Source organism: Megascapheus bottae, chromosome 7 (assembly GCF_031878675.1).
Source record: "Megascapheus bottae isolate mThoBot1 chromosome 7, mThoBot2.hap1, whole genome shotgun sequence".
Classification (NCBI taxonomy): domain Eukaryota; kingdom Metazoa; phylum Chordata; class Mammalia; order Rodentia; family Geomyidae; genus Megascapheus; species Megascapheus bottae.
Genome location: NC_143515.1, coordinates 58,316,870 through 58,334,577, shown reverse-complemented (window position 1 = coordinate 58,334,577; position 17,708 = coordinate 58,316,870). Strand labels below are relative to the sequence as shown.

General features: G+C 42.0%; 1 protein-coding gene across 3 annotated transcripts in view; it reads right to left on the bottom strand.

Annotated features, from left to right (window-relative positions):
• The window catches only part of Hnrnpll (heterogeneous nuclear ribonucleoprotein L like), a 37,267-nt gene extending 24,306 nt beyond the window's left edge, over window positions 1–12,961 (bottom strand). Inside the window, exons 1-3 of one of the 3 annotated variants that reach the window (XM_090337124.1) lie at window positions 12,917–12,961; window positions 12,046–12,217; window positions 5,000–5,118 (exon numbers count right to left, since the gene is read on the bottom strand). Coding sequence is in view for 2 of the 3 variants with exons in the window: in XM_090337123.1 (XP_090193249.1) it covers window positions 5,000–5,118; window positions 12,046–12,243 (317 nt within the window). In the remaining variant the exon portion in view is untranslated. Of the gene's footprint in view, window positions 1–4,999; window positions 5,119–12,045; window positions 12,588–12,916 lie in introns of those variants that run through there. The other 2 variants (XM_090337123.1, XM_090337122.1) reach the window with 2 other exon arrangements.
• Window positions 12,962–17,708: the final 4,747 nt, after the last annotated feature.

Sequence of the window (17,708 nt, the reverse complement as noted above, 5' to 3'; positions counted from 1 at the left end):
TGCTCAGGCCTTGAGCTCAAGCCCAGGACTGGCAAAAAAAAAAAAGGTGTCAAGTCAGACAGTTTAATTTACTAATGTCCAATATAAATCAACTCTTAATCATGCACAGAAATTGTAGATCAGGTAGATGATACACGTTTTAAGTTTAGTGTCCTATGATTGCCAACTTACCCATTTCATGCACTCCTCTAGGATATTAATGATATATATCACTCAGTTTGTTCTTCTGCTACTGATATATAGAAATCAACTGCAATAAACTTTATAAAGGCTAGCAAAAAACCCTAAATGGCGCAAACTACCCTATATTTTTCTTGCCCAACAGTATCGAAGAACTGATTGTACTTTTAATTATCCTTTTTTGTTGGTGTATATAGATTTTTTTTTTCCTACAGGGGTGAGCCACCTGTACCTGGCTCATAATACTTTCAAAGAACTCCTAAAAAGATACAAAGATATTCACTAGACTATGGTAATCATGACTGCCTATGGCAGAAGGGTAAGATATTTACTTTTCATAATGTATTTTTTAAGTATATTTTTAGGGGTTTTTTTCTTTCTTTTTTTTTGTGATGGGTCCTGGAGCTTGAACTCTGGGCCTGGGCACTGTCCTGGAGCTCTTCAGCTCAAGGCTACCACCTTACCCCTTGAGCTACAGCCCCACTTCCCATTTTCTAGTGGTTAACTGGAGATAGTCTCCAGTTCTTCCGTGCCCAGGGTAGCTTTGAACCGAGATCCTCAGATCTCAGCCTTATGAGTAGCTAGAATTACAGGCATAAGCCACCACACCCAGCTTAAAATGTATTTTAATACAAACGTGAATAACAAAGAAATGGAGGAAAAGAAAAACCAACAGTATATAGCTCAAAACAGAGGAAACATGTTCTCAATTCATTGTAACAAGAACCTTAGTAATATCTAAAACCACAAATAACATGCTTGCTGTTAGATTGGGCCAAATGAATCACATCAAGTCAGTTAACCAGTGCTTCTCAATTAAGATCTACTTCTGTACTTTAGCAATTGAAAATGATAAAGTACTAATAAGAAATCAATCACTTCACAGTGCAGAATATCATTCTTATAAATTTTAGCTTCCCAATTTTTATTTATTTGTTGTTGCCAGTCTTAAGGCTTGATCTCAGGGCCTGGTCTCTATCCCTGAGCCTCTCTGTGCTCAAGGCTGCAGGCTAGTGCTCTACTACTTCTGGCTTTTTCTGAGTAGTTTGTTAGAGGTAAAAGTCTCACATATGTTTCTTCCTGGGCTGGCTTTGAACCACGATCCTCAGATCTCAATCTCCCAAGTAGCTAGGATTACAAGCATGAGCCACCAGTGCCTAGCCATCTTCCTAATTTTTAAAACTTGAAGAGAGCAATAACAAGGTTATTAGCTGGTATACTGCAGAGCCTTAAAAAATGGTAACTATTACTGCACTTTCTACAGACCTTCCTTGTTTGTCCTTCTATCTTCAGAAACAGCCTCCTCACTGATGCTCTAAAGTCTTGTATATGAAAAATAGAAAAAAAAAATTTTTTTTGGTGCTGGTCCTAGAGCTTGAACTGAGGGTCTGGGTTCTATATTTGAGCTTTTGTGTTGTATTCAAGGCTAGTGCTCTACCACTTGAGCCATGACTCCTCTTCTGGCTTCCTGGTGGTTAACTGAAGAGTCTCATGAACTTTCTTGCCTCATTTGGCTTTGAACCATGACCCTCAGATCTCACCCTCTAGAGTAACTAGGATTTACAGGCATGAGCTACCGATGAAAAATAGAAAATCATAAGCCAGTCCCCAGTGGCTTATAACCATAATTCTAGCTATTTACAAGGCTAAGATCTAACGGTTGTAGTTCAAAACCAACCAGGCAGAAAAAATCCATTGAGATTCTTATAATAAACATCAAAAAGCCAGAAGGGAAAATATGGCTCAAGTGGTAGAATGTCAGTCTTGAGCAAAAAAAAAAAAACTAAAGGACAGCACCCAAGCCCTAAGATCGAGCCCCAGTAACAGTAATAATTACCTTTTTTTTTGCATTTTTTATTGTAATTAGTAAAAGGGTTACATGATATTTGCCAGATAGAAGGTGCATTAATTCACGTACATTGATACCCTTTCACATGTCTTGGTACCCATTTCCCTCCCCCCCCAATAATTACTTTTAAGAGTGGAGTATGACTCAAATGGTAAAGTGCTTATCTAGTGATCTCCAGGCCCCAAAACCATATATTCATAAAATATTAAGAATCCTTAAATGTACTAGAGGAAAGGTAAAACAGATAAGTCATCTCATTGACTCCAGAATTCAAGACACCACTTATTAACCATTAGAAGGTCTTTACAGAATGGAGTTAGTCTCATGTAAAGATTAAAGAGTTGCTTAAATATATAAATACATAACTCTCCTAGATTTAACTTTTAATGACTTTCACTACAAATGACTGAGAATTGATAGTCATATTAGTGTTATCTCAACATATAGGCCTTACCAAGTCCACGGGGCACTTAATACCTATAAGGATATACAATCTCTACAATTGGTTTTTCAAGTGTTGGAGTTGTGCATTAAAGGTCTGCCAAGTCGTATGTCACTTAATGGGGTCATCAAAGTAATCAATAAAATGATGCACACAGGAAGGTATCACCTAGTACCATTTCTACTTGTTTCTCTTACTATCCCTATTACTATTTATGCATTGCCCTTTCAACACTCAAACTTTTTACAAAATATTTTATTAACGCTTTTTCACAAAATTAAAGCAATCAGGTTATCTTATCACTACATTTTATCTTCAATTTTCATATTTCAGTTTAGATTGCCTAGTGATCTTAACAGTTCACAGAACTATCAAAACCAAAAAAAAAAATTATACATCATAGAAATTCATTTTAAGGAAGTGGTGCTGTGGCTCCAGGGGTAGGGCCGTAGCCTTGAGCTGAAGAGCTCAGGGATAGCACCCAGGCCCAGAGTTCCAGTACCATGACAAGAAAGAAAGAGAAAGAAAGAAAAGAAGAACAGAAGGAAGAAAGGAAGGAAGGAAGGAAGGAAGGAAGGAAGGAAGGAAGGAAGGAAGGAAGGAAAAGAGAAATTCATTTTTTAAAATCTCTAAATATACTAAAATAAAAATAAAGCAGACATGTCATCTCATTATAACTATAAGACAAGACACCACTTATTTACCATTAGAACACCCTTGGACAATCGAATTAGTCTTGTGCTAAGATGTAAGATGCCTGTAACAAAAAGCTCTATATTCATCAAAAAATATAAAACCCAATTCTACATTATCCAAAATAAGAGAACAGATACACCGCAAAACTATTTGGATTTTTTTACTATTTTGAGCAGCATATTCACTCTTGTTATGATTTCACTTAAAATTTTTATATGCAAATTTATTACAGAGTAATAGGGGTTCACAGACCCACAAAATAAACCTATGCATCATCCTAGGAAGGTTAAAAATAACAAGCACTGTGCAGCTGTAACAAGCTGTGGCTATAGGTCAGCACACAAGGCCCTGAGTTCAAGCCCCAATACTCCCCCACTCAAAAAAAAAAAAAAAAAAAGCAGTGACAGAGCACTTGCCTAGGCATTTTCAAGCTACAACACTGAAGAAAACTAAGCACAGAATATTCCAAAGATAGATTGTGCCTGCAATGCCAGCATTGAAGTGGCTGAAGTAGGAGACCCAAAAGTTTGAAGCCATGGGAAAAGAATGGTAGAAGAAAAAGAGAAATAAGATGTGAGCTTGGGGGAGGGGGAAAAGGGGAAGAAGGGAGGTTGAACTAACAAGAAGGATAAAAGAGGTCTTGAAGACAACCGAAAAAAACTTGTTTGCAACTATGAGAGCAGAACAATGAGGGGTTGGGAATGTGGCTTAGTAGTAGACTGCTTGCCTACATGAATGAAGCACTGGGTTCCTCAGTACCACATAAACAAAAAAGGCCAGAAGGGGTACTTGGCTCAACCGACAGAGCTCTAGCCTTGAGCATAGAGAGGATCAGGAACAGAGTACAGGCCAAGTTCAAGGCCCAGAAGCAGCAAAAAATAAAAAATAAAAAATAAAGCTGAAACTGAAAATAGAACAATGAAATCTTTGAAATTGCTTTGGCAAGGCTTGAAGCAGAGAGAAAAGGGAAAGTAACAGAAGGATATGACTGGGATACATTGTAAACATGTACGGAAATGTAACAATAACTAATGTAAGCTACTTTATTTATTTGCCAGTCCTGGGGCTTGAACTCAGGACCTGGGCACTGTCCTTGAGCTAGTGTTAGGCTAGCACTCTACCACTTGAGCCACAGCACCACTTCTGGCTTCTTCTGTGTATGAAGTACTGAGGAATTGAACCCAGGGCTTCATGCATGCTAGGCAAGCACTCTACCATTAGGCCATGCTCCCGGTCCTGTAAGCTAATTATTTTTTTTTAAGTTTGGCCAGGAAGTGGCACTATGGCTCAAGTGGTAGAGCACTGGCCTTGAGGGACAATGCCCAGGCACAGAGTTCAGGCCCCACAACCGACCAAAAAAAAAAAAAAATTTTGGCCAGACATTGGTGGCTCAAGTATGAAATCTTAGCTACACAGGAAGTTGAAATTTGAGGATCGTGGTTCAAAGCCAGTCCAGGAAGAAAAACATGTGAGACTCTTATCTTCAATAAACTCAGAAAAAGTTGAAAGTGATATACTGTGGCTCAAGCAGTAGAGCACTAGCCTTGAGCAAAAAGCTCAGGAACAGAACCCAGGCTCAGAGTTCAAGCCCCAGGACCAGCAAAACAATAAAATAAAAAGAAATTTGATGCCAGATTTTGCTACATAGCAAGTTCTAGGCTATCCTGAGCTACATGGCAAGACTCTTGTCTCAAAACCTGAAAAAAAATTTTTTTCTAAAGAGATATAAACTTTACACATACATACAATGCTAAGCATCAAGACTTAGATCAATCAAGCAAGGTCTGTCCCATATTCAGTTTCAATTTGCACAAAGTTCCTATTGTCCTTACCATATTGTCCCAAATTTTTCCAGAGCTTCCACAAGGTCTGCTTCCACCACCGATTCACAGAGCCCCCGAACATGGACAACAGGTGAAACAGAAACTTTATGATGACTTCCACCTGCCTCCTAGCAGAGAGAAGACAAATTTCTTGTTCACTTTGAAAGTCTAAAGTATATTTTTTAGCAAATTCAAAAAGCGCAAACATAGAGAAATTCCCAACCAAAATCCTATAACATTCCCAACAGCAAACAGACCTAAGGATAAAATAATCAGTGTAATGTTTGGCTTGAAATTTTTACATAAAAATGAATACTCTATCTAAAAAGAAGGAAAAAACAAAAAGTATTGAGTAACAACTTAATTTCAAGGAAATCTCAGGAAAAAAACATTTCAATATGCAGGGCATGCTATGGGGCATGCTATGATTAGTAACTAATATTAATATTCATAAATTTACTTTTTACTTTTAATATAGATTATACTTTATTTTTCCTGTAATACACATATCCTTGTTCATACTGGTTTTAGCTGTTTATCTAATCCTAGAATAAATTAACTTGAAGCTATTCACTCATCAGTATGTAAGACAAATTTATACAAGGTAACATCTTTGCAACAAGGAGAATGACTCAAAACTGTAAGCCCTCTGGGCTTGTATGCAGTATCAAGTATCTTTGAGTATGTCTAGAGGATGTCTCAAAATTTAAGAATACAATCTTGGGTTCTTTTGCCAGTCATAGGGCTTGCACTCAGTGCCTAAGCACTGAGCCTGTTTCTCAGCCGCTCTATACTCAAGGACAGTGCTCAACCACTTGAGCCACAGTGCCACTTCTGACTTCTTCTGTTAACGTGGTACTGAGGAATCAAATCCAGGACTTCATGCATGCTAAGCAAGCACTCAACCTCTATTCCCAGCACCAAAAAGAACACAAGCTCAAAGTTTAAGATATAATATCTGTAAGAATTATTTTGAAAATGCAAACAGCAGGGCCAGGAGTTTGGCCTAGTGGAACAGTGCTTGTCTAGCATGCATGAAGACCCAGGTTCAATTCTTCAGTATCACATACACAGAAAAAGCTGGAAGTGGCTCAAGTGGCAGACCACTAGACTTGAGAAAGTCCAAGGACAGTGCCCAGGACCTGAGTTCAAGGCACAGGACTGGCAAAACACACACACACACACACACAAAGAATTTCTTAAAACAAAGACATTTTTCTCCTACAGACTAATCTAAAAACATAAATGTTTTACCATTAAAACATCCATTTTAAGAACGTTAAGGTTATTTTTAAATAATCATCAATTTTATTTATTATAAAGGCTTTATAACATTAAAAGGAGCACCCTGCCAATACGAATTTGTCAGATTTTAAAGAAACTGACTTAAATATATCACAGTATTGTCAAATCGAACTGACTCAATCCTTTGCAAATATTAACTTGATCTTTGAAATACCATTTGAATCGGTATGCTTAAGTCTTTCGTATGACTAAACAGCAATTAAATGTCAGAGTTTGGAGTTAATCATCCTAACCATACCCTAATACACTAACACTCTTGATGCAACTCTTAAGTATCACTTCCTAGGTGAAACTCAAATCCAACATGTTTATCATCATTAAATTCTTAAATATAAGCAGACAATAATAACAGGAAGAGCGCACTAAATAATATTTAATTATTTACAGCATACATTTGATGTATAAATACCAAATTTTACTTTCAAAATAAATGAACTGTAAGATATTCAAGACAGTCATTTAAAGCAAATCTTAATATATTCTATAGATATATTGATGTATAGATCAATATGTATCTATGACATAGAAAGTCTCAGCTTAACTTTAATTTTGTTCTTAAATTTATGTGCCAGTGATTGCATAAAGAAATTCCATTCTTGAATACTTGTTTGTTAAACTTGACATTTGAAATATGATGTAAAAAAATCCGTATTAATAAAAATTTTTAATAAAAAAAGAGCAACACACTATCATTTTGGCCTACATCCTTCAAGAATCTATTAAAAAAAAACTAGTATCAAAATACAGTAAAGTCTCTACATTGATATTAAAGAGTCACAACAACCAAATATAGACGGTAAACCTTCATTTTATAGTAAAAAAAATACTAGAAACCAGGTATTATTAGCTCACTTCTGTAATCTGAGCTACTCAGGAGGTTGAGATCTGAGAATTGTCATTTAAAGCCAGTTCAAGTAGGAAAGTCCAAAAACCCTATCTCCATTTAACAAGTAAAAAAAAAAAAAAAAAAAAAAAGTTGAGCAAGCCGGACCCTTAGTGGCTCACACCTGTAATCCTAGCTACTTAAGAGGTCAAGATCTAAGGATCTTTAATGCCAGCCTGGGCAAGAAAGTCCATGAGATTCTCTATCTCCAATTAACCGTCAGAAAACTGGAAGTGGGCTGTGGCTCAATGAGGTAGATTACTAGCCTTGAGCAAAAGAGCTCAGGGATAATGCCCAGACCCTGAGTTCAAGCCGCAGTACCAACCACAAAAAGTTGAGCAATAACAGAAGGCCCCACCCTGGAGTTTAGCCTAGTGGTGGAGTGCTTGCCTAGCATACACGAGGACCCAGGTTCAATTCCTTGGTACCACATACATAGAAAAAAAGCCAGAAGTGGCGCTATGGCTCAAGTGGCAGAGTGCTATCCTTGAGCAAAAAGTGTCCAAGGACAGTCCCTAGGCCAGAGTTCAAGCCTAAGGACTGCAAAAAGAAAAAAAAAAAAAAAGGAGGAGGAGGAGGAAACAACATATACAAAAGCCTTGATTGGCTGTACAGGTATTCAGTATCTATAATCCCAGCACTTGGAAGGCAGAGACAAGATCATAAGCCTTTTACCTACATGGTAAGACACTGTTCTCAGGAAGTGCTCATCTAGAGTACCAAAGCCCTGGGTTCAATTCCTAGGTACTACATACACAGAAAAAAAAAAAGAAGTGGTGCTGTTGCTCCAAGGGGTAGAGCACTATCCTTTAGAAAGCCCAAGCTAGTGCCCCAGGATAGGCAAAAAAAAAAATCTAAACCTAGTTTATTACCACATAAAGCAGAACTGAAACACAGAAAATAACAAAACAAAGTCCCTATGACATCATCTAAAAATTCCTAGATCCAACCATGTCTGAAACTAATACAATAACCTGGCTTTTCCAGTTATATAAACTAATAAATTCTCTACCTTCATTCCTGCTATTTCTTTTTTAAATTTAAGCTCATCCAAGATAATGCTGTGGCTGTAACAAGTCTTGAAATTTAAACTCAATTTCACAGGGCAAAAAAAGATAATAAATGATGTAGAATAACAGTCGAGATATGGAATTTTTTTCATTTGCTATTATATCCCCCATCACTGAGAACAGACCCTGACACAGGATAGGAGCTCAACTACTTTCCTTTTTTTGGCTAGTCCTCAGGGTCTTGGTGCTGACTCTGAACCTCTCTGTGCTCAAACTTAGCACTCTACCACTTGAGCTCCACTCCTAGCTTTTTCTGAGGTAATAGCCTCATGGTCTTTTCTCACCTTCCCACCATGATCCTAGGATCATCGTGCCCTAAGTAGCCTGAGCCACCCATGCCTGGCTATTTTTTTTTTTTTGGTCAGTCATGGGGCTTGAATTCACAGCCTGGGAGCTGTCTCTGAGCTCTTTTGCTCAAGGCTACTACTGCTCTACCACTTTGAGCCAAAGCCCCACTTCCAGTTTTCTGGTGGTTAACTAGAGAAAAGAGTCTCCCAGACTTTCCTGTGCAGGCTTGCTTTGAATCACAATCTCCAGATCTCACAGTACTAGAGATTAAATGTAGGACTCCATACTTGGAGCCACATGCTTAGTTCTTTTAGCATGTTTTTCAGATGGGATCATACTTTGGCCCTGTCTAGCCTCAGAGGCCTCCTAAATCAGTAGGTCTAGAGGCATGTACACTCATACCTGGCTTATTTATGAGACCAAATCTCACTTTTACCAAGGTACCCTGGAACCTCAAGCCTCTCATCTCCATCTCCTTAATAATGAAGATTTGTTCAATAGTGAGCGGTAAATCTAAAATTCTGGGTGGTTTTGCTCTGTAAAAAATATGGACTAGAAGATATAAAAATCCCAAAAGTGTCTTATTTCTCATATCAAAAACATTAACTCCCACTTCCCATTTACATTTTCAAACATTAAGATCATTCACAATGATCAAATTCATCTTTCCATTTCTCCGCTCTGCTCTTTAAACCTACTTTTTATTAAAGCACTCACAGAAACTTAATTATGAAATGCCAAACAAAGGAGCCATTGAGGTTTTAGTTTGCAACTGTTTGCAAATTCCCAATTAGAAATGAAATGATTGCCAGTCATTGTAACTGATCTGAACTTATCTAACTGTCTGACCTCAAAAGTATTTCTTCTTTGGGCTGAAGATTAGGTCACAATAAGGTTGGGTCACACTCTTCAGTTAAATGAACCACCAAATATCTGCATGAAGCAGCACTAGGTCAGAGGGAGGGAATGTCTGTCACATTAAATCGTTTAGTATATATCAGGACAAATATTTAGGCTTCTTATTAACTGCCCATGGCCTGCACTAGTAATTTTATTTGGACTTTAAATAATGTTATAAATATCTAAATAGCCCCTGGCAGGGGAAAAAAAAAAAAAAAAAACAGCTCCCTACCTCCGCTGAAAGAGTACATTTCTATCCAAGGCATATTTATCTCTAATAACATAATTTCATTTTTTACAAGTGTCCATAGTTGCAGGATTTCAAAATAGTACCAAAAATTAGAAAAGAAAAAAAATTTTTGAAACAGGAAAATAAGATTTCATAGTTAAATATCAGTTCTGCTATTTACAATGTGTGGAAAAGCAGTACAGAGGAAGCAGGGCTTGGCTTCACACTTGCTAGTTCCCAGTTCTATTGTTGAACGAAGGTAATTCATCTTTTCCTAAAAAATATAGTAGTAATTAGAGAAACAAAATCTAGAATTCATAGCCAATCTGCATACAATATTTCAAAAACTAGAATTCACAGCTAATCTGCATATATTATTTCCTACCTTCCTAACTCAAAAGCTGCCCCTTAATTACTTCAGGTAAGGAAGACTCAATAAACTCAAGAGTAGTACTTAAAAGACTAGTAGTGGGTCATGAGATTGGCCTAGTGGTAGAGTGCCTGCGTAGCATGCAGGAAGACTAGGGTTCGGTTCCTCCAGTATCCCACACATAGAAAAGCTAGAAGTAGTGCTGTGGCTCAAGTGGTAGTAGAGTGCTAGCTTTAAGGTAAAAGCCAAAAACAGAGCTCAGGCCCCAGTTCAAGAACCAGGGGAGGGACGGGGGGGGGGGGGGGGGGGGGGGCGGGGCGGGACTAATTACCAGCCTGAGTGTAGCCTAATGGTAGGGTGCTCCCCTAGCATGCACAAAGCACTGGGTTCCATTCCTCGGTACCAAATACACACACAAAAGACAGAAATGTTGCTGTGGCTCAGGCTCAAGTCATAGAGTGCTAGCCTTGAGAAAGCTCAAGAACAATGCCCAGGCCCTGAGTTCAAGCCCTAGGACCTGCCAAAAAAAATGCCAGTACTAGCTATCTTAGAAGAAAAAGTTACTTTTTAAAATGAGATCCAACCTATCTGTCATCTTTCCATTTTTTAGAACACTAGGGCTCACTGAGGGAGTATTTCACATAAAAATTCAACCAAAATCTTTAAAAGGCTTCCGAGTTGCCTCTCATTTAAAAAAGTAAATAAAAGAGGAAACATTGTAACCTAATGATAGAATGTATGTATATAACGTGGTAAACTTCTGTTACAGCTTGCTAAATTAATCACAATTCAAATGTTCAAAAGAATGTCTTAAGTCATTAAAGTGGGTAACGGCACCAGAAAAAGAAAAAGACAACAATATTTGCCATCACTTTGTTTTCTTAAAGCTTCCATCCAACTGAAGCTGAATGCTTGCTTGCTGCAGATAATAAAATGGTTTTGCATTCCTCCCGCCTCCAGCTAATACTTCTGATGAAAGACAAGACTCTAGGAATGTGTTTAATGCTGTCCTGCATTCCGTTCCGTCTTTCGTGAAGGGAAATTCGGAGGCAATTTCCAATAAAGAACAGAAGTCATTTAAAAATGCCCTTTCGGTGCAAAGTCCTAACACTTGTCAAAACATTTTCACAAACCAAGAGGGAAAAATCTGTACTGGCCCATCGTCACAGAACTAAATAGCCCAACATACATACATACGCTGCCTACAAACGTTTAAAAAAAAAAACAACAAAAAACAAACAAAAAAGGCTAGGGGGTGAGTGGCTCTCGCCTGAAATCAGAAAGCTGAAATCTGAAGATCAAGATTCGAAGCTAGCGGAGGCAGACAGGAAAGACACCACTTATCTCCAATGTACCCCCACCCCCGCAAAAAAAAAAAAGAAGCCTTTCCATTTTAACCCCCACCCCACAAAAAGAGCCGGAAACGGAGCTATGGCTCAAGTGGTGTAACACCAGCCTTGCACAAAAAAAGCTAAGGCAACTCAGTCAAAACCCTGAGTTCAAGTCCCAGGACCAGCACGTTGGGGCGCGCGCGTACACACACAGAGTAACATGAATAATAAAACAATAAACCTTCATTGAACTAAGGCGTTAGGTGTTATTGGGGTGATAGGTGACGGAGCCCCGCGCAGGGATGCTGCGAGCGGAGGGGAAGCGGGCAGGCGGGCCGGAGGAGTTCACCTAACAAAAGAGCGCCTGGCGCCCAAGCCCCCCGGAGCGGAAGCCACCGCTCCACGCCCCCAGACCCTCCCCAAGTTTAGGGCCGGGCCGCGGGGAGGCGGCGAGGCCTCAGCCTGGGCCGGGGCCCGATTCGCTTCTGGGGATCCAGAAGATGGGAATCCGGCCCCGCGGCAGCCTCCGCGCGACCCGGAGAGGTGGCGGAGACGCCGCTGAAGGCTGCAGGCCGGGCCGAGGCCCGGCCGCCGGGCCCCTCCGGCCCCTCCGCTCCCCGGCCCCCCCCTTCCCACCCCAGCCTCCCGGCACCGCGGACGCAGAGCCGCGCTTTGTTACCGGCTGTGAGAAGCTGCGGCCGCCGCCGCCGCCGCCGCCACCCTCGCCCCCGGCCCGGGGGGTGGCTTCCCGCCGGTTCTCGCCTTCCTCAGCCGAGTAGTCGATCTCCCCCTCCTCGGTCTTGAGGCGCTTGGCCTGGCTCTCGTACTCCTGGTCCTCCTCGTACGTCTCCCTGGGAGAAGAGGAGGAGGAGGACATGGCGGCGGCCTCAGGGACCCGCGGGCGGGCGGCTGGGGGCGGCGGGCAGCGCGGGCCTCGCTGGCGGCCGGTCAGTTCCCGCCGCGGGCAGCAGCTCCTCCGCAGACGTCTGCAGCCGCCGGGCCGTCCGCGAGGGTCGCGCGCGCCCGGGAGCTGGCGGCCGACAGCAGCGGGTGGGATTAACAGGAGGCGCCCCGGGAGGAGGCTCCGGAGCGGCCGCTCCCCTTTATCACTGCGCCCACATCCAGCTCCCGCCTCAGCCCTCGGGGAGAGAATCTAGGGATGGGGACGCGGCCGTAGCTTCCGGTCTTCTCTCCTCGCGGCCCTCCCCCCCCCACACCCGCTTCCCCGCCTCCCAGGCCGAGCCTCCGCCCCGGAGGCTTGCAGACGCGTCGGATCGAATCCAGCCGCAGCCCGCGGGAAGCGTTACACTACCACCCCCTTCGCCCCCCCCACCAGCTGAGGTCCTGCTTCCTATTGGCAGAGAGAAAGCCCACCAGGCTTCCAATTGGCTGCGAGCGCTGTCTGTCAAATCTCGCCGCGCGCGGCCCGGCCTTGGCCCTCTCCCGGCGCCTTCAGAACTCGACGCCGGACTCGGAGGTAACAACGCCCGCCGCGCGCCGCCCGTGCGGCCGTTGTAGCCCCGTGGCGGTTGGCGCAGTTGGGCTCCTACCGTGGCGGGACGCCAGCTGAACGGGTTCCGGCGAGGAGACGCGCCGTGGGGCCTGGGCTGGGCTGCGGGTGTTAACCGCTCCCGCAAATTTACATGTTCTTCTAACTTCTCCAAAAGAGGCTGAGGGGAATCTGAGAGGCCGGCAGACAGCCGGCGCCGCCCCAAGTCCGTGGACATCCGCGGCCCAGGGGTTAGGAAGCAGGCCTCTCCTCCGCGTTTGTGTGCAAAATCTGGATCGAGTGAGTGGATTTCCCGCAGGCCAACACCTCAGTCATCACTTCCCCTCTGAAGATCCCGCGCCAGTGAGACTGATCCAGCCTTCACCTCTGCTGTGGCTCGACAGCCTCCATCTCAAGTCCTCTGCCCCTTCCTCCTCAGCAGGTGACCAGGTCAGGCTTGGCCACAACTTTTGATCCCCACCCCAGGCCCCGAACCACCCCTATCTCTGTCTGGAAGTGAAAGCCACCAGCCTGACCCCGGCTGTCTGTCGGCGTAGCTATCTTCTGCATCCGGTACAGAAAGATCTTTGAGACTCTTATCTCTAATGACCAGCCAAAAGCAAGATGTGGAGGCTTGACTCAGTAGACAGCCTTGAGAGAAAATGCTCAGGGACAGCACCCAGGCCCTGAATTCAACACACACACACACTCACAGTAGGTAATTGCCAATGCTGAATGAGTTGCCCTTGATAAAGGCCCAGTATGTCTTTTAGGAAAGAAACCGGGAAATCTAAGGCAACCTAGTGTCTCAAGAGTTTAACCCTTCGAAGATTGCCCGACAGCAGGAGTGTTGATGTATTTCCCTGTACCCTGTCTCTCAGTCTAAATGTGGCTCTTTTTTTCCTAACCATGTGGGTGGTTTTCTCCTGAAGCCTAGTTCTTTCCAAAGTCATTTGCTTCCAAAACGTTTTAAAATTTATTTATTGCGGACAATGCTTTACCATACGTTGTCTTGTACTTTTTTTTTTTCACTTGTCACTTGAGAACTCAATTCCAAGCCTTTCCGCATGACCATACAACTATAATCAAATTTGTATGAAGCTGCTAGTGTACGTTAGCAAAATAGAACTAACAAAAAAATTTTAATCAAACGAAAATGGAAATGGACAAAAAAGAGCAACTCAGGGCCAAGAGTTTGGCCTAGTGGTAGAGTGCTTACCTAGCATACATGAAGACCCGGGTTCAATTCCTCAGTACCACATACATAGAAAAAGCTGGAAATGGTGCTATGGCTCAAGTGGCAGAGCTCCAGCCTTGAGAAAGCCCAAGGACAGTGCTCAGGCCCTGAGCTGAAGGCCTGGGACTGACCAGAAAAAAAAAATAAAGAAGAGCAAAGCAGCTTAAGAGCTGGCAACAGATAAAGAATAATAGAGGCCTGAAGTGTGGCCTAGGGGTAGAGTGCTCGCCTAGCAATGCACAAATCTTTGGGTTCAATTCCTGGATACCACATACACAAAAGCGGGAAGTGATGCTGAGACTCAAGTGCTAGAATGCTAACCCTGAAAAAGCACAAGGACAGTGCCCAGGCCCTGAGTTCAAGCCTCAGGTCCAGCCAAAAAAAAAAATTAAGAATTATAGGCAAAAGTGCTACAATAGTTTAGGAAAATAAATAGCAATAAAGGAAACAATTATACCATTCTGTTTAAAACGTTTTGATTCAAATGCTCCCCTACCACATTCAGGATATAAAGACATTGCCCACAGAAAGCTAAAGATAGCAAGTATCAGAAAATCTAAAAATCCTTCATTGTTTTTTAACATGCTTTGTGTTTTTTACAGTAGTCTCAGCATCAATGACCAGGTAAGAATAAGTGTGAGGTAACTTCTTGACAGGGTGAAGTGGCTGTTCCAAAAGTATTTTTATTTTGTTCAAGTTAAAAAAGAAAATTGGGAGAAGGATTAGATAGGAGATAGAGTAAGTTTTCATTGTGTGTCAGTCCTCCTGTGTTCAGTCCTTAGGACCAAATTAATTTTTTTCTCTTTTGGCCATAGGGCTTGAACTCATGGCCTGTGCACTGTCCTTGAGCTTTATTTTTCTCAAGGCTAATGCTGTACCACTTTGAGCCACAGCTCTACTTATAGTTTTCTGTTGGAGATATGAGTCTCATGGACTTTCGTGCCCCAGCTGGCTTTGAACTGTGATCTCAGATCTGTCTCCTGAGTAGGATTTTGTAAGCCAGCATCCCCAGGCAAATTTTTAAAGAATTGGAACTGAGTCCCAGTTGCTCAAGTCTATAATCCTAGCAACTCAGGAAGATGAGATCTGAGAATCACAGTTCAAAGCCAGCCCAGGCAGGAAACTCCATGAGATTCTTATCTCCGATTCATTTGCTCACAAAAGCTGAGAAACAGTGCTGAGGAACTGAGTTCAAGTCCCAGGACAGGACAAACACTCACACACACACACACACACACACACACACACACACACACACACACACACAGATACAGACGAAACTCTTACCTTATCTGTTAGAGAAACGACTTGCTAAACATAGGTTGTTCTACTCAGTGCTCCTTATGTCAATCTGGCTCTTTAGAGACAGCTCTACTTCTCATTTTTTGTTTTTTGTTCTTTTTTTTTTTTTTTTTGGTAGTCATTAGAGATAAGATTCTCACATACTTCCTTGTCCTTGGTGGCTTTGAATCTGAATCCTCAAATCTCAGCCTCCTAGGATTAAAGGTATGAGCCACTGGCACACAGCAACTTTATTCTTCTTAATAGCTCAAATCATACTGTAGAGTTTTTTTTATACTGAAGGAATAAAGCCTAGAAAGCACATTTATCAGTTATTTGGCATCAGTTATTTGGCCCATGGGTAATATTTCAGCTTGTAGAGGAGTTGTTCAGTGACAATAGGTTCTTTGATAAGGGAAATACTGGCTAGCTCACCTCTAGACCATAAAAAGAACTCAAATGGGAGGTCATAAATTACAGTCTACGTGACTTAGATGAGATAAATTACCCACTGCTCAGTAGCCAAAATGCTTAAGAAAAATTTAAACCATACCATGATCATCTGGAACCTCTTTGTGTATTATAGCCTCTGCTCTTTAGCCAGTTTCCTAAATGCGTAGATTGGCTGTTGAAGGTAGCAATCAAGAATTTCACTGTGGTTGGGCTGGGAATTTGGCCTAGTGGTAGAGTGCTTCCATGCACGAACACCGGGGTTTGATTCCTCCGTATCACATACATAGAAAAATCTGCAAATGGTACTGTGGCTCAAGTGGTAGAGCTCTAGCTTTGAGAAAGCCCAAGGACAGTGCCTAGGCCCTGAGTTCAAGTCCCAAGACAGGCAAAAAGTTTTTCATTGTGGCAATGGCTAGCATAGGAATACTGACAAAGTCCTTCATAATCTATCCCCAGTTATGTGTGATTTAAAAACTCTGCTGATCAGTGTAAACTACAAATTGATGAGAGAATACTATAAACAACTTAATGAGCTGGTCCCTGCCTTATCAAAGCAGGAACATACCTAAGAGATAAGCTACAAGCCAAATATATGTGATAATGTAGTACAATAATAATCACATATAAAATACCATTTGCTGTGCTAACCAATAAAAAAGCCATGCTAAGCCAGGCACCAGTGGCTCACACATGTAATCCTAGCTATTCAGGAGGCTGAGATCTGAGAATCACAGTTCAAAGCCATCCCAGGCACAAAAGTCTGTGAGACTCAACTCCAATTAATCACCAGAAAAACAGAAGTGGTGCTATGGCTCAAGTGGTAGACCACTAACCTTGAGCTGAAGAGCTCAGAGATAGCACCCAGGCTCAGAGTTCAAGCCCCATGACAGACAAAAAAAAAAGCCATGCCAATACATTATGACACAAGCCCTCTTTTATCTATTTCATTATACAATTAAAATCATGGTCCAAGAAAGGTTACAAAACCTGTAGTAGACCTGCCTTATTGCTGTAGTTGGTAAGCTAGAGAGCAAGGACTGGAAGCCAAGTAATCTGGACCTAAAGCCAGGATTCTTTATCAAAAGAATGATGGTTTAATCACTGTGACATGTAGACATAATTTATAGTCATGACACTAATTTACTCCCTAATTTCTATCAGCAGTTGTAATTCTTGGAATTGGCAAATAGATTACAGTTTCTGCCTTTTGGGGGGGGAGTGGAGAGGGGGTCATGAGGCTTGAACTCTGGGCCTGGGCACTATCCCTGAGTTCTTCAGCTTAGCCTATTGCTCTACCCTTTAAGCCACAGCCCTGCTTCCCGTTTTCTAGTGATTAATTGGAGATGAGTCCCACATTCTTCTTTGGTGCCTGGGCTGGCTTTGAACCTTGATCCAAAGATCTCAGCCTCCTGAGTAGGATTACAGGCGTGACACCATGCCTGGCTTCTGCCATTTTTATTTGTATAAGAAAAGTCAATTCACTGGGGCTGGGAGTTTGGCCTATTGGTAGAGTGCTTGCCTAGCATGCACAAAGACCTGGGTTTGATCCCTCATTTCCACATACATAGAAAAGCCGCACTGGTGCTTTGATTCAAGTGGTAAAGCACTAGCCTTGAGGAAAGCCCAAGGACAGTGCTCAGTCCCTGAGTTCAGTCCCCAAGAATGGCAAAGAAAAAAAGTCAATTCACTTCTATAGGAAATTAAAACTATATTAATTTAAAATTCCTATAGAAAAGCAATTACATAAAAATTGATGCCATTCTCTCTTTTGTTTGTTTTTGATACCGTTTTCTGATGCAAAGTGTCATACCCCAACTTCAGTATTACTGCTATGCTATTGAATATGCAAACCCTTTCATTTCCTGCTTCAACTCATGATAAA